Source organism: Anthonomus grandis, chromosome 12 (genome assembly GCF_022605725.1).
Source record: "Anthonomus grandis grandis chromosome 12, icAntGran1.3, whole genome shotgun sequence".
Taxonomy (NCBI): domain Eukaryota; kingdom Metazoa; phylum Arthropoda; class Insecta; order Coleoptera; family Curculionidae; genus Anthonomus; species Anthonomus grandis.
The window spans coordinates 16099769-16117852 of NC_065557.1; the positions used below are offsets into that span (position 1 = coordinate 16099769).

Consider the following 18084-nt stretch of genomic DNA (forward strand, 5'->3'; position numbering starts at 1 on the left):
CTTTTTAATTAAATTACACTTTTACGAAGAAAACTTAAATAACAAGTAACTTATAAATTTAATGCATATAATCCATTGTCTTACTGCCGCTTCTAGCGGTAACTATGACAACCGTCATGCCCAACTAATCAACAATCCTTGAGCCGTGTTATTATACGGCTTTTAATATTAGGCCAAATTTAAACTGCCAATATTTCGGAAACTATCAATTTTTGGACTAGATAACCTTATACAAAGTTAACCTTATTTTTAATTATCTTAATGAAAAAATTATAAAAATAGGGGGTTTCCATTTAAAAAAATTGACTTTTAATGATTTTTTCATTTTAATTTTTAATGCTAGTTTTTGACCACCCTGTATCTTTTTTTTAGCCAAATTTTAAAATAGTCTTTTAAAGTGGTCCTTCCTCTAAAATAAAACCAAAACTAACCAATAAATAAAAGCTACTAAAAGGGAGTAATCGGTAATTATGTTAGGGCTTATAAACATAGTTTTTCACATGAAATTAAAAATATGTCAAAAACGGTTACACTTAGGTATAGGACATTATACACAAAATATACTTAGAATTTCACGTAAAAGCCAAAAAAGTAAAAATATACAGGATGTTCCATTTAAAATAACGAAGTTGATACCTACTTCCGGTATAACCGAAAACGTCACAACTGTCAAAATATTTTAGTTGTGTAGCCCCCATCGACTGTGCTATGTTGCCAAATTTTCAAAATTTTTGAAAAATTAGTTTCCGAAATATCGATCGCGTCTATTCGTCGTGAGACACCCTGTATATTATAGGTCTGAGTATCAGAAATTAATCAAGAAATATTAACAAAATGTATTACTTTATACTTTATGATAAGAAGGGATTTTAGCAAAAAATTCATAAGTCATACAATAAAAATTAACAGTTGTACACATTTGTTAAAACATTAAATAAATGTAAAAAATTCTTATAACTTCATTTAATTAAGAACTCGTTATATAATGAACAAAGTTTGCAAGTTAGGCTTTATTCAGGGTGTTACAAAAGGTAAATGTATAAAATGCCCATAAAAATTTAATAAAAATTTAAAATGTCAATAAAAATTTAATAAAATCACCAAGAAATTACTGCACACTCAATTCACCAGTAATGTTCCGTAGTAAATATTATAAATTAAATAACTATCAAAAAATGAGCAATGAAAAAGGCAACAAATCAATATTATAACAGCAGAAACAAAAGATTTTTAAGAAAAAAAAGAGATTTTAGAAAAAAAAATCACAATTTATACAATAAAAATTAAGACTTATACATGTTACAATATTAAATAAAATATAAAAATCCATCCAAGTTCTAAAATGTATAAACTTACAACTTAATTTGGTGAGGAACTTTGCTCTATGAAGAGCAAAGTTTGCAAAAGGTTATAGTAAATGTACAAATGCAAAAAAAAATTTATAAAATTAACTCATTTAAATATGTAAAATAAAGGTGAAAATGTTTATTATTGTTAAGATCAATATCTGACGCTAACACCTAATCAAAAAGACCCTTTTCTCTATGCGTAACCCTTTTGAGTAGGCGTTTGCTTTAGATATTTCGATTAAATGATAAGATTGTCAGATTAAATGAAATTTGATTTCCCGCCTTAATTTGGCCACGCCTTTCACCATTTTGATTGATCCAATTAGGCACGTCAAACTATGAAGTTAGTTACAAGCGAGAGGACGCTAGCTGATTTGTCAGAAGAATTTCTATCAGTTCTGTGTGCTACGTAGTAGCAGACCAGCGACGGACTTGGATGTGCGTGTGCCGCAGAGAGTATCTCAAGACGATACTACATAGTAAATTTAAAAGTAATATAGAGAACAAGGCACGATAGCAATATAATTGATTTAGATATCTCGATGTTAAGCACAGTCCTATAAGTAGTGACAGCTGACAGTGATCTGACTAGACAAATAAACTGACGTACCGGTAAGGGAGACCCTAGACATTCCCAAGAGCTCCCACAAGAAGAAACATAAATAAAAGGATTCTTTGTCCAATTAATTCTGTTTTAAATTCGTTTTTATATTACATATTTCTCTAGGTTTTAAAGTGATTTAAAAATAACACCGAGCACCTGCTCTTATAAAAGGCAGCAGGTTAAGATTTAATTTTCTACGCATGTGTATTGAGAATATTAAACCTTATTTTTGTCTAGCAAATCAACAAGGTAAAAGTTTACATTAAATTTTATGTCTGAATTTAATTATAAATTTTCTGCTTTTATTGTAATAACGCGCAAATAACAATTGTACTCATTTTAGACATAATTGTTGTGCTTAAATTTATGTAATATATTTAATTTATTTCTACCCTGTACAATTCTGCTTGATAATACACTTTTAACTATCAATTCATATTTTGATTTGATAAGAATTTTGGTGATTAGGCTGTGTTATCAACTAGTTCTTTTTGTTTATAAAAGACACATTAATATCTGCACCCTATTATTTAAATAAGAATTTAATGTTTGATGTTCAGCTGGTTTTATCATCAAAATATTTGTGTATCTTAATAATTTTTGGAAGGCAAGTGAAATATAGGGAATTTGGATTCAAAAATATACCTCATGTTGCTGTATTAGTTATATTAGATAAAATATTTCCATTATATGTATATTTGAAATAAGGAAAATACAAGTATTATTTAATTTTAAAGTAATATGTATTGCAGTAATACTTCAATACTCTGTGTCTTTACTACATGTAAAATAGTTATTCTCAGTATAATAGTTTGTTATTCTCAGTATAATAACATTGGTGAAGCCTATGTACATTTCTGAATACAGTAAGTTATTTTAAAATACTTTCCATCCATTGTTGATCTATTTTTTTTTTAATTTAAGACTAATTTTTTTTTTGTATTTTGTTTATTATGCTATTTCATGTATTTTAGCTACTAAGTATTACCCCATAAACACTTCATTTTTCAAATTTTATAACCATTTTAATCATAAACAGAACTACTACAAAAAGGTACTAAAGGTCTGTAAAAATCAAATGCACAATTGCTTACTGGCAGGCTCTCAATTCTCAAAAACCATTTTAATAGTTTTTCATGTTTTTCAAACAGTTACTTCCAAGTTACAGTTTACAAAGTTAACTTAGATTCAATGTGTTCATGATGTCAATAGCCAACAAAATTTAAGTTTTAAAAATAATAATATATTAACAGAAATTCCAACAAAAATGTATCTTTACTTAAAATAAGAATGATTAAATCAGAATAAAATTGCAGCTAAAGTTGAAAATCAATCATTAGTTAAATAGATGTTTATCTGCATAGGTCAACAAATAGTGAACAAGAACATACTTATCTAAATTAGGATGAAGTTTCTTATTAAAGTACTTATTATATTTAGTAATTCACATCTTAAAAATATCAATTTTGTTTTGTTTTGCTACACACTCTTTATATATGAGAAAAATATCCATAATTTCATTCTAAAACAGTGCAGTGCCTTGTAAATCTCAATAAATCTAGATAATTTATTACAGCACTCAACAACTTGTGTAAAAAATCTAGTTCAACATTTACTTTAAATTTCAACCAGTTTTACATTTTTTTTTTAATGCTTATTAAGGAAATAATTTTTGAAATATTCAGGTTGTCAGCTCTTTACCTTTACTATATACTATACCATATCATCTTACCATATCTACAATAATAATAATAATAATGTATTTATTTAGCATATAAGTGCTATAAGGCTAGTACACATTAATTCCTTAAACCTACCCGAAAAAAACTTAAAAATTTAAGATTAAGACAAATAAGGCTCCATTTCAGAATAAGTCTTATTAGTTTATTTTACACTTACTCCAGTTGATTAATTGTACATTATGGCAGGTTAAATAGTAAAGTGGAACAATACTGCAAATGCAACCAACTTTCAACAAAAATCTATTTGCATTTATTGTGTGTGTTCTATATAAAAGCAGAGTCTCTTCCGCAAACAAGACGACACTAGATTTCCGGGTTACCTCTACCATATCATTAAAATAATATGATAAAGATACCAAGGGATCCAAAACTATACTTTGAGGCACACCATAGCTAACTAACATATTTAGACATGCAACTGTTAACACAACACATTGAAATATTAACTAAATATTAACGGTAAAGTCTGTCTATTTGCTGATGATACTAGTTTTACCTGGAGTAATCCGGATATTTCTACACTTCATAGAACCGTATCAAGTGATTTAACTACTATCAAATCATGGTGCGACTCTAATCTCCTTTGTCTCAACATTTCCAAAACTAAAATGTTGTCCTATAAAAATACCTTGCAATCTTTTGTACTTGGTAATGCAACAATTGACGAAATTGATTCTGTAAAGTTTTTAGGGCTAACTGTTGACAACTCGTTAAAATGGGACACACATATTGACTTTTTATTAAGAAAATTAGGTTCCGCTTGTTTTGCGTTAAGATCAATTTCTAAGGAGCTTAGCCTGTCTACTTCTAGAACAGTTTATTTTGTCCTTTTTGAATCGCACCTTCGATACGCCCTTCCATTCTGTAGTGTAACTCAATTTGACCATATTTTTAGATTACAAAAGAGAGCTTTACGTTATACACTGAGACTTAAATACAGAAGTCATTGCCAGCATTTCTTCAAAACATTTCAAATATTAACTTTTCCATCTTTATTCATATTTGAGTCCCTTTGTCTAATACGCAAACACGGTTCAGCATCTGATAGGCCTTCCCATAGTTATCTACTTAGAAACACGGAACATGATCTATACCTGCCTACCCCACATTCAGAGTTGGTCAAAAGTTACATATTATATAATGCAAAAAAAATGCACAATCATCTGCCATTGGAAATTAAATCCAGCACATCTTTTTTTGCATTTCGTAAAGCATTAAAAGCATTCTTACTGGAGAGAGCTTTTTACACAGTTAACGATTTTTTTTTGTAATCATTGATTTAAAATTTCGCACTAGCTGATTATGTATTTTTACTATCTGTACATGTTTAGGTATACTGCTTTGTGTAGCCATTTTAGAATTTTTTATAATTTTTTACTTTTTTAAACATTTTTTACATTTTTTTTTTAGTGTAGAGAGATTTTTTAATGATCTTTTTTTTTGACATTGTATACATTAAATTGTATATTTTATAATAATATTTTTGACTACTTACAATTTTTGAATTGTATTAATCTGTATATATTGTAGATAATCTATTCTATTTATTTATTTATTTGTTTAAATTTTGTTTTGTTTTTCTTTTTTTTAATTGTGTTTTGTTTGTATTTTTGTCTTTTTTGTTTTACAGCTTTGTTTACAAATTGTAACAATTTCTTGACAATAAAGTTGACTTAAACCAGTTGAGAATTGTATGTCTAATATCTAATTGCTCCAATTTATTAATTAAATAGTCAATAGTAATATATAATAAATTGTAAACACTCTTTGTAATCTTAGTATAGATGGTAAAACATTAGCACATGCAGATGATAATATGATAATCTTTGTAGGTAATAATGGGATGAAGCTAAATTTCAATTAAAAAGAGGTATTTTTGGATTCGCTTAAACTAACTTTAAATGAAAATAAAACTAACTAGGATATGGCATTTTTAATTAAATCATTAAACAGTAAAAATAGCCTGGTGCATAATAGTTACAATTATGTTAGCTGATTATAGTCATCTTAACATTTTCAAGTTACAGAATGAACTTCTGCAGTTTCAACATTGCTACTGATATTAAGAAATATGTATCATAACTGGTTTAACACGATGAATTTAAATACATACATACTACTAATATTATATAACACATTTAAAATACTGACTATATGTTCGCTTTGGCTAAATAGCTCACACAAAATCTTTAGACTTTTTCTTAAATATAAAGAACTTAAAACCTAAAACTAATCTGGCAAGTTGTTATACACCTGAGCTGCTAGATAATTAAAAAAAGTCTGTGAACCTTTATATAATAATATTTCCACTTCTAATCGAACAATTAAAAAGGTTATGATATTTTTTTTTGCGACAACCATTATCTATTTCTGTTATTCCCGACTAAACCAACTAGGGAAATTCATTCATTCACAACTTGGAATATATAATTCAAGTTCATATTAAAAAATAAACTTTTAATAAATATTTATTTAGCACATAATAGTCACAATCAAAATCAAGGAGGCAGAAAATCCAAAATATATAAAATATCGTTTTTCTTCTACATAAAGTTTTCACTCTAAATTAAACAACTTCTAGATCTATACTATAAATATGTGAAAAATATATTCTTAAAAATACTGTATATTTATATTTTTTTCAGGAACACAAGAGAATCAAAGAAAATATTTTTTTTACTTACCAGCTCAATTTTAACGAAAACCCCTAAATATTACCAGTCTGCTCATTGCTTCAAAAGTTTTATTACTAACTACTTAAGGATCACAGCCTAAATTAGCAGATATGTTATCTTGCAACTGTCTCAATATTACCATAGAGGTTGAGAAGAATGAGAATGTGGCAAAAGAAATATGGGAACTTGCCGGGCTTGATAAGGGAGAAACATCTTTTTCGCAAGTAAAGAATTGTTTTAAAATTATGCATTTAATGGGCTAATTATCTTTTTCTTTTAATTTTTAGGATCTTTGGTATGTGGGAAGACTTCTTAACTTGAACAAGGTTCACCCAGGTTTGGTTCAATGCAGGAGAGCAGGTTTATGGAATGTTACTACCTGTTTAAACTGTGAGGTAGAAACTCATGCAGTTCATAAAGAGAAAGGAGCATCTGGTGTAATAGTTTATGCAAAATTGTTGGTAAGCATCTTTGGTAATGGTTATATCAAAAATATAGTTCTTTAGTGTGTTATAAAGACGGCGGACGACGTAAACTCATATTTCCCTCTGAAAAAAAAGTGCCCTAATGAGCTTACGGGTGTCCATGTGTAATCTCAAACTAGCTAAGGATTTATGTATCCTATGTGCTAGTGACTTTCATAAAAGCTCCTAATACCAATTTAATCAATAATAAAAATAGACAATGCAAAGATGATGATGCCTTGGAAGAGATATAAAAACAAAAAAGTGGTCTGCATATTAAATTTATTAAAAGAACTCAACTTTAAAATGAAGAAACCTACTTAATTGAGTAAAATGGTTAATAAAACACAAAAAAAACTCTTTACTACTTGAAAAAATAAATTTCTAGAAGAAAAATCACATGATCTAGAAAGTAGATGAAAACAAATGTTATTTTTGAATGTCGTCCAGAGAAAAGACGACTTTACCAAACCCAAGGAAAAGAACAACCATAGACCAAAAGGAAGGAAACATATGAATAAAACAAGGGCAGAACTTGACAAAAACATTCTCCAACTAAATTATAAGTGGGTCTAAAGACATTTAAAACATCAACTGGAACCGTGGAATAACCATTAAATGTTCCTCGCTACAAGAAATAAAAAAAATGAAAATGGCAGCAGAAGAAAAACTAGGTATAACATGTATGAATTAACAAAAATTTTAAACTTCAGAGCAAAAATAATTCGCTATAATGGAAGTATTAATAAAGCAGATGAACTATGAAACCAAATAATACCTCTGGCGCATATAGAAATAAATAAATCAAATATGTTATATGAATATCCAGAGAATCGTAACCGGAACATTTAGAGCAACTGGTTTAAAAAGTAAAAAAAAAAATATATGTTGGATGACAAACTGGTAAGAAAGCTGACTACAAAGACTGCAACCAGCAAACAAAACGTTCAAATTATATTAAGGCGCACAATCGGTTTGGACTCCTTCAAAATACAAAACGTACGTCATATGATTTCAAATGTCCAACATTGATATTTTATAAACAAAATAAGAATATGGAATATAAGAATTGATAACATGGTTATTATGCTCAAAGAGTTAGAAGAAAATAAATTCCACTTTAATTTTATTATAGGAGAGGTATTATGGGCATTTCTCAAAGTACTGGACAATGTTTGGATTGTCCTATGGTTAGAACCTTTGGTGTGATCCTACTCAAATTACGGGATAGTTTTAAAACTAACCATAATTCTTTATTTTTACTCTTGACGCGTGTTTCGCTAACAATGTTAACATCTTCAAGAGAAGATTAAAACTAAGTATAAATCTTCTTCCGAAGATGCAACATTATTAGTGAAACACGTGTTGAGAGTAAAAATAAAGAATTTTGGGTACTGGTAAAACTGTCTCATAATTTGAATGATTTTTGACTTAGATTGATACTCTGCTGCTATTAAGCACATATGTGAAAACACTTACACGCATGTTATAATGGACGAGGTTATAATAACGTCCAGAATACCTCTAAAAAGAGGCTTGCGTTTTTACATTGGCACAAGAAGATCTGTTTGGAGGCTTGGACTGGCCGCTTAAGCGATAAACACATACGGAAGAAAACTAAAACACTTGAGATTTGTGGATTATGTTGTCATGATCAGTAATTCTCGAACAACTCCAATGTATGATACAAAAACTTGATCATTCATCATTTCGGATAGAATTCAAAATGAAATTTGTCAAAAACAAAAATTAAGAGTCTTAAAACAAATACCAATTATATAAATGAAGATAAAATAATAGAAAACGTAAGACAGGTCATAAGGTCATAAAACACAGTAGGACCACCATAAATCTAAAAAGAAAAGTCTACGACTCGTGACTTCTTCCAGTTCTTTTTATTTTATCGGATCTAAACGAAACTCCCTAACGTGTAAAGCCATGAATAAGCCTTAAGTTACATAATGAAAAATAAAAAGTGCTATACTGGGAATGAGTATGAGATGGATATTTTTCTAAATGAGAAATCACAAGAAGAACGAAACTTACAGATGTGAAGAGAGAGCAAGAGAAGTTTTGACAGGGCTCAAAATGAGGATCGCTACCGACCAATAAGAATGGAGAAGGTCTAGGTAAAAGGTAAAGGAGTGAATCATAACAAGATGATAAAAAGAAGGTGTTATGATGCTAGTGAATTTTGTGAATAAATAAGAGATAATACTGAGTATCAAATAGAAAACATAAGACTCACTACTTTTAAATAATGCTAACTAAGCTCATATTTTTTATAATTTTCATACAGTATTCACTGATAGGATGTTACAGATTACCTAGCACATTAGATAATTTATTTCGTAATGAGTTTGGTATTTATTTATGTAGCAAGGAGAAAAATTAAACTCAAGTCAAAGTAAACTTCCCATTTTAGTCAATAACGATACGCGATGTTGTAGATTTCTATTTTTGCCTTTGTATTACCATAAGTTAATAACGAGTTTCCTAGTGTATGTCATAATACTTTGAGTCGATGATACCCTAAGGCGAAACGCGTAACCCAAGAAATAGACTTTGACTTAGAGCTTAATTTTTCTCCTTGATATAGATCTAAGTTTCTGTGAGAAAAATGGATGAATATTTTGAACTTGTTTGCCAAAAAACAGAATGTATTAGAAAATTAGATGGCAACTTCAACATTAAAATCATAAATACAATAAGTATACTAAATATTAAGAATATAAGTATGCTTCTTTATTATGGTTAAAATATTTATTTTTAGAACCAAGAGGAAATAAATAACATCAAGTCAAGCGACTTGATCTCAAGTATATTTCATATTATAGTAAACCCCAATTCCAGTGTTGCTGAAAATACAGAAGTTCAAACATGTAGGTTTAACATGCCTATATTATTTTTTAAATAGATTTTAAGCTAAATATGTACGATTTTTAGATCATAACCCAAAAGTTAACAAATACATTAGAGATTTAAATGATGTAATGACGGAGGTTATCAGGAAAGAACAAGCAGCAGTAGAAGAAAGAATAAAGAAATATAGTGATGAACAGTATGAACAACTTAATATTTTAAAAGATAAGGCATATAAAGAGAGAGAGGCATTAGTGAAGTAAGTGTTAAATAGTCTAAGTTATTTGGTCTTTTTGCGGACAATTTAATTTTTGTGTATAGAACAATCCAAAATGCAGCCAAAGAGAGTAATCCAGAAGGTGACTTGTCGCCAAAATCACCGAAGCTGTTTGGAAATTTTACATCTGATAAACAATCAGCATCCAACAGCCCTTCGGTAACATTGCTAGCATTGCATTTTATATAATTGTTTTTTAATAATGTTAATTATGTTAATCCTTTAGGGGAATCCATTCTCCCCAAGAAAACCAATAAGCACCAAGTCTGAAAAGGAAAAAGATGTTCTTACGGAAGATCTGATGTTTGACTTTGATGAGTATTCAGAGACTTTATTAAATCATGATGTGACAGATAGTGAGAATGAAGATGAAGAATCTGAAGGTAACTGGTCGTATTTTAATTAGTTTTAAAAAATTTTTGATCATTTTTTAATTTACATTTTTCTATGACAATAAATAAATATATGTAACTTGTATATATTTCTAGAAATTCCCGAAATGAGTGGTATTACAATAGCTTCAGCTAAGTCTCCTAGTTCATCCTTGTTATATGCCAAATCTCTTCCTGTAGATATACCTATATTTTCGCACTCGCTGCGTAGTAAAAATAGTCGATCAGAGGCAGAAGATGGTTCAGATGATCATGTAAGTAATATAATATAATCCCTAAATATACTTAAAGCAGTAGCGTTTTATAATTAATACCACCAAATATCTCCAAAAATAAATCATTAAAAAAGTAATTGAAAAGTTAGAAATCTGATTGCACTTAAAAATGTACAAGTGACCCAGTATGAAGTAGGAAAAATTGTTAAGTTGTCTTAGATACGTCAATAGTAAGTGAAACCTATTACTAAAAATGAAATGTAATATCTACCGAGGGTGTCATTGAATATAAATTTAACATAGCTCAGTTTGTCCAGCAGACAGTGGCCTAAAAAAAATTATTAAATTTAAAAGTAGCCTAATTTTTAAAAAAGACTGCAAAAAATCGGATCATGACACTGAAATGTGAAATCATATAACTTTCTAGTATTACGCAGCGAGTCCCGTCTTACCTTACAGGATCAGTTATTCACAAAACCTTTATCAATTTTAAACTATGTCAACTAACATGTTCATAATAACCGCAAAAAAAGAAATGGATGTAAATCGTTTTCCTACTAAATTAAAAAAAATTACTCGCTAATTACAGTGTGTAGGACTGTAGAGAAGTATGTACAATTTTAAAAGAGTACAAACAGACACAATAGGAGATTGCACTTGGAGGTTTCTTAAGATACGGAAATTAATTATAACACAAATCTTTTCACCCACCAAGTCCAATCTCAAACTGCTCCAACCAAGTACAAAGGTATTTTCGAAATCAAATACTCTCCCTCCACTCACAAATGGGTTGCTGTGCCATACATCTTTCAAACATAAAGATGTTCATCCTCAGGGGTTTAAAAATATCTATCTATATCTATATCGAGTGAATAGAAGAAGAAATAAAAGCTAAAATTAAATGACCTTAAGGCCTTATGCAGACGATGCGATTGGGTTGCGATATTCTGTTTGTGCCATATCGCAAAACCATTAAAATATATTTACAAAACGTTTGTGGGTCAAATACCATCCGATATTTTACCATGCGGTATTAAACCAACATCAAAATAAATGCATATTTGCAGATATAACGCTGGTTGTCGCGTTGCAATTTTTTGCACTGTACTGCATGCGAAGTCACCAGTGTTAATCCATAAGACGGCTATTTTTTTTGTTCTAATCGCTGAATACTAAATCTTATGCTCTATGTGTAAACTTTCTGCGATGAGACGCGATAAATTGCAAACGCCAAATCGCACCGTCTGGAAAAGCCTTGAGGTTAAAACAGAACGTTAAGTTCTACTTTTTGGACCCTAGCTACGAAAACCTGATCATTCAACGAGAAAAATAAAATTAAATATAAAGGGGGGATACATAGTTTGAAAGCTCTCACTGAATGCTTTATGTTCATAGCATATAGTCATTACTTCTGCCCATAGCAAAATGGCAGGCAGCCTTTCAAAAATCTTATTTTTTGGAATTTGTTTCTGATATTTTTGTATTGTTTTTAGTTTTTTTTTTTGACAATAACAAAAAATACAAACTCTATAAACAAATTATACCTAAACAGATGTAGTAAAGAAAATAAAAATAACTAAAAATGCGCAAAATAAGATTTTTAAAGGCTGCCATTTTGCTATGGGTAGAATTAATAACTTAATGTTCTATGACCATAAAGCATTCAGTGGAAGCTTTTAAACGATGTATCTTATGACCTCCCCTCTCTATTGAATTTTATTTTTCAATATTATTTGCCATTTTGAAGTTTTGCAAAATGAGCTAGGGACCAAAAAGTAGTATTTAGGTTTCTAATAATGTGTGCCAAATAATTTCAAATTTTTATATAAACGCATTCAAAAGATGAGAAGAGAGAGGGGGGATTAAGAGCCGCACTGTATATATCTTACTCATCTTAAAATTTACTGCAAGAATGGACCAGACCAGATAAAGTATCTTGAACATTACTTATGTTAAGGCTACTTGGCTACTTCATCGCAAACAGGACCTCCAGACGAGTTCTAACACAAACCCAGATATCAGGTTACAACGACACTAAGATTCGTTTTAAAAACCCTAGAATAATGAGCCTGGAATTAAAGGAAAATTCACTACTTCGACAAAGATGAAAATACAAAATTATAATATAATTATAATTACCTTACTTACTTACCTCTATACCTAAGGGTACCAAAACCAGTTGCTTATAAGTGGCGTCATTTTTGCCGATGGTCGAAGGCAAGTGTAAAAGACAGCCTCACGCCCCAAATGGACTTCTACTCCTATTACCACATTAGTCAGGTATATCCTCATAAAGAGTAAAATTTACAAAAAAAATTAAAGAAAGACTAAAGCACTTTTAACACGATGGTAGCTGCACGCAAATCGAATGATCGTTAAGTCAATCCACCTGAATTCTTCCACGAACCAGGACGGCTCTTATGAAACCACAACCGAGTTTTTCTAAATTGTTCAAAATTTAACTTAAAACGTCTTTTTATAAATAAAAACCTTTTTCGTAACAAGAATCTACACTAAAAAAATATCAAATCATATAACTCTGTAATACAACGTACCCATTAATTAAAGAAAAAATTATTCACTGCAACACCAATCAAAATAGGTCCATGTATGATTACAATATATGATTCCACTCAGGGATTCTTTATATATGGAAAATGGTTAATAATTCTAACAGACATCTCTTCACCCACCAAGTCCAATCTATCTTCTCTGACTGAGTAAAAAGGAATTCCCAAAATGAAATTTAGGCTTATGTTACTTAGATTTTTATCTACTTAGCTACTTCATTGCAACCAGAACTGCAGACTCCCAAGGGCTATAGTTCCCAGACCCGCATGACCACCAAAAACCCTCCTAATATCTAAAATTCTGCTAAATTCTATATATTCCCAACCAGAATTGGGTCAAGAGCACCAGTATTCGCTTTGAAAAAACCATAGAACAATCAATGTCAAATAAGAAGAAGACGTATTACTTAGACATTGGTGAAACTACAAAAGGATAATAGAATAATGATTATATTAGGGTACCAGTTGGTTATGAGTGACGCCACGTTTGTCGATGGTAGAGCACAAGTTTAAAAGTTCTTAAATCGTCATAAAAAGTTTCTAAATACCATGAACCAGGATGACGACTACGAAACCACAGTAAAACTTATGAATAAAAACCATTTTCACCAGTAACTCCCAAAACACAGACAATGAATAGAACGGTTAAAATCTCTATCAATTGACAGAACCTTCTGAAAATAAATGTAATTCCTAGTTGAAATTAAAGCGGAGTAAGTTAAAACATTTAAAGATCCTGTCTGTAATAGCGGAATCCTGCGTAACGCACCATCTAGTAATAAAAAGTGTAAGACCATTACTTTATTTTAGACCGATAATTAGGTCTTGGTTCGTCTAAATTAATACTGCATGATTTGACCAACAAGGGACAATCTATGTTACTATCTTTACGGTTTTAGCTACGGTTAGTACGTAGTAAAACTTTTATGTCGCCTGTCGTAAATTTTTATGATTTTTCCGCTGAAGTAATATACATCGACTATTATGTAAAAATTCGATTAAATGGATTGTATATATTAAAAGTTATTTATACAATCTACTTATTTTGAGCTACTAAATGAATAAATACTCTGGATTACATAAAAGTATATTTGTGTAGTGATTTTAGTAGCCTACATTAATAATTATCTTATTTTATGGTTTTTCTTTTCTGTTCCAGTCTGAAAATGAGCAGATAGACATCGCCGCCAGTATTAAAGCTCTAGCAAGAAGCGTCCATGGAGACGCAATCTTTGGAGAACTACCGAGACCAAAGTTTAGTACACATTTCTAAAATGATCTAGTTACTCAGAAATCCTAAGAACTATTCTACTTCCTCTCAATAGCTTCCTCTAAAAAATATGTTTAAATAGGTCTTGTGAATCGTGTTTGAACTTCATTATTCATTTAATTAATGATTAGGTGTTATAGATTTACTGGCATTTTCTGTGTAATTAACACCCAAATATGCCCGATCGAAAAATGCTCCAAACCAAATGATTAAACAATACTTTCATGGCAAAAGCAAATTGGATTGACTAAAATTGCTTTTATGTTAAACTGCTTTTTCGATTTATATGTAATAAAAACTGATAAAGCAAATATTTATGATTAATTATGACTTTTAGTCAGTCTTTAATTTCAGACCACGTATTCGTTGTAATTATTAAAAACTTTGCTATATTTAATAATAATTCGGCTTAATTGGTATTATTTAAGAAATTTGTCTCAATTGATGCTTAATTTTGGTGGAAGATACTGGGTTAAAATTATGTTTTTATTGCAGGATGTTCTGTTTTATAAAATACACCCTCACCTCATTTAGTACATATATCGCTGTTTAAGAAGATGGACACGACTCTAATAAAAGTTCCGCTTAAAGAAAACATTTTAACAACAATTGAACTTTTTTACTTCGAAAGTGTCCTTGAGGATATAGTATGCATTCTTATTTAAGAATGCATACAAATAATTTTTTTATTTTTGGTTTTTTGTTTGAATTTCTATATCTCATTCTTAAATACGGTTTTTATTTCAAATTGCTCTGCTAGCATTTACGGTTATAATTTTTTTATTATATCCTTATTAATTTAATATACTGGTCCATGAACTAGTGATTTTTTTTTTTTAATTTGAGGCTCACCATTGGGATCTCGGTAACTTTAAGAGTTATAAGAAGGGGTAAAGTTCCATAAATTAATGTTAAAATGGAAATTCGTATTTTCGTTTTAATTTTTTTAGCTATTTTAATACATGGAGAAAAATCTAAGGACTTCTTAAGAGCACTTTTGCAAGACCCTTAAAGATAAATTTTTTCATCAACCGATCCCTCTGATTTGATTGCACATAAAATAACCATTTATAAACTGTTTTCTGAGGCCATCATCATTTTTTTTCTAATTGTGATACAAGAATTTTTTTATAAACATATTCAACAAATGTCTTTTCAATGCATTTCTGGCAAATTATTTTTTTATAAGTATTAAACGACTTTCTTTTTTTAAGAAACGTCAAATTTAAATAATAATCTCACCTCATTAAAAGTATTTTAAACGTAATCCTGGATTTCCTTTATCTGTAAAAATAAAGCCAGGAAACAAGAAAACCTAAACCCGAGTATACACGATCCGGTTTTACAGCTGACGCAGAACTGAATGCGTTTTCAGCGGACGGAAAAACCTGTAGGATTAACAGTTTAAAGTATTGATGTTTTGAAAATTAAAGGACATTTTTTTAGCATCAAATATTGTTCCAATTTGGAAGACCCAGTACATATATTTTAAGAAATGCATATTTTTAGCGGCTTTATACTGTTAAATTTATTAATAAATTAAATTTTATTATTAGATTTAGGCCCATTTTAAAGTTTTAGATTTATCATTTTTTCGTTATGTCTCTTTAATAAATTCGAGAGTTTTTATTATCTTTCGCATCAAATAGTTTGTATTCTCGAAAACGTGTTAATATTAGAGCAGATAATGAATTATATTAAAAAGAAACAACATTGCCAGTATATTTACTAAATGTATACATTTATTCTGTTATCAATTGTGAATTATCGATTCAGTAAAATGAACAGCAAATTTCTTGTAAAACATCAATACAAAACTATGCGTTATATAAATTAGACAATCTTCTTAACCAGCGATAAACGTAATTTGTGGTAAATAAAGTATTAAAATAACATTTTATTTATTATTACTTTTTTTATTAAATTTCTGGTTTTTCTTAAAATTGTACTTTATTGCTTGACGTACATTTCACATAACCTTTTTTTTAGCTCAGTATCATAGTTCTTAGATTGAGATTTCATTGTATTCAATTAGGCTTATTACAACTAAGGTTTCTTGTTATTTTTATACGAATGCCACAGTAATGAGGTAAAAAGAACTCTTCTTGTGTTTTTTTTTTAAATATAAAAGGTGGTGAGTATTTTAATGAAACTTTATTTAAAATGCAACTGTTTTAAAAACTAATAAATGTTGTGCCATGTTGCATTTTTTTGTGAATGTGGGTTCAACCCATTTTGTTAAGTGCTTCAGTTTAATATTATAAGTTGTTTTATCATTAAGTTCATTTTATGTGTTCGCAGGGATATACTTTGATATTTTATTCGCCGCAAGTTTTTCCTTGGTTTAAAAATATTTTAGAATTTGTTACATTTATTTTACTTCTGGTGGCATTTCAAATTTTATTATTATGTCCCCCCATCATTTCATTATAACCCATGTTTTGCATGTTTGTACATAAAATGTGATACTGATTAATAGGAGACGAAGACCGAAACGTACAATTTTTGTAATTTTTAATGTTTAAGGATAACGTTATTAGTTATTTTTCGATACTAAAATAAACTGATTATATTATAATGTGATCTTGATTATTTTATTGCACTAAAGCTGATACATGGCAGTTGTGGAGAGTTGAACTGCTATAAAAGGCATCTGCTTGCGCATATAATACTGGGGGAAAATATATAACAAAAAATTAATAAATAAAATTGGAACTTTTGGGCAAATTTTTTTCAAAAGTTATATGTAAAGTCTATGCACTACTTCGTTTTAATTTTCAAAAGTTTATGCGATAAAGAATGGAAAAGGTCAATGGAACAATGCTAATAATGCTAGTGCTTTTAATATGAACGACTTTGAGAAATATACCAATATAAACGTGATTTAAATCACCTCAAGTACCAAATTCAAAGAAAAAAAATATTGAGCATCACTATAAAAGCAGCAAAAATCATTTCATTAGAATAGACAAGTAATAATTTGAAAGATTTTAAATGATATCCAGGGATTAACTTTTTCATGAATCAAACCCTCTGATTTGAAATAAGCATTTATTACTGCTCAATTAGTAATAAGATCCCTTGTCAAAATCCCTTTTTCTATCTTAGCTAGTAACCTTCATATCACAGAGCTTCTTTACCACGACAGTCTACTTAATATTTAAAACAATAACCACATATATGAAGTATAAAAAATCTTCACCTTACGATGAAATTTAAATGAAGATTTGATTCAAATGAAGAAACGATTTAATCCTTTGCACGGGAAATTTTTCCTAAAGTACTAAAAAGCATGATTAATTAATTTTTTTTAAGGAAAGTGATGAACATTCAGAGTTTATTAGCTCTCCTTCTTATGATAACTAAAATTGTTTCGACGTATCGATAATACACATTCCAGTTTTCATAATTTTTTTCGTTAATTATAATAAACTAAGTATTAATGAAAGTGCTTGATTAAATTTTTATAATTTAACATTAATAAAGTATATCTGTCTGCGTTATATCTAAGGCATTTGATAGTGTCTCCCATAATAATATTAAAATATATGAATTAGAGGCCTATGGTTTTTGTGGGAACGGTCATCATTACTCTAGATGGAAGTGGTGCGCCGGGGGATCAGTATTTTTATGCTTGCCTTAAAGAAGCCTTTCGCTTATTTTT

General features: G+C 29.3%; 1 protein-coding gene across 2 annotated transcripts; it reads left to right on the plus strand.

The window, feature by feature from the left end:
* Nucleotides 1–1950: 1950 nt before the first annotated feature.
* Nucleotides 1951–17003, plus strand: LOC126743153 (uncharacterized). 2 transcript variants are annotated; one of them, XM_050450126.1, is made up of 9 exons: nucleotides 1951–2202; nucleotides 6341–6594; nucleotides 6658–6831; nucleotides 9608–9716; nucleotides 9781–9955; nucleotides 10018–10132; nucleotides 10200–10356; nucleotides 10462–10619; nucleotides 14310–17003. In XM_050450126.1, the coding sequence occupies exons 2-9, from the start codon at nucleotides 6481–6483 to the stop codon at nucleotides 14421–14423; spliced, it is 1116 nt and encodes a 371-aa protein (XP_050306083.1). In that variant the 5' UTR covers nucleotides 1951–2202; nucleotides 6341–6480; the 3' UTR covers nucleotides 14424–17003. The 2 variants fall into 2 exon arrangements, with proteins under 2 accessions (XP_050306083.1, XP_050306084.1); XM_050450127.1 differs by lacking the exon at nucleotides 1951–2202 and adding an exon at nucleotides 2678–2819.
* Nucleotides 17004–18084: the final 1081 nt, after the last annotated feature.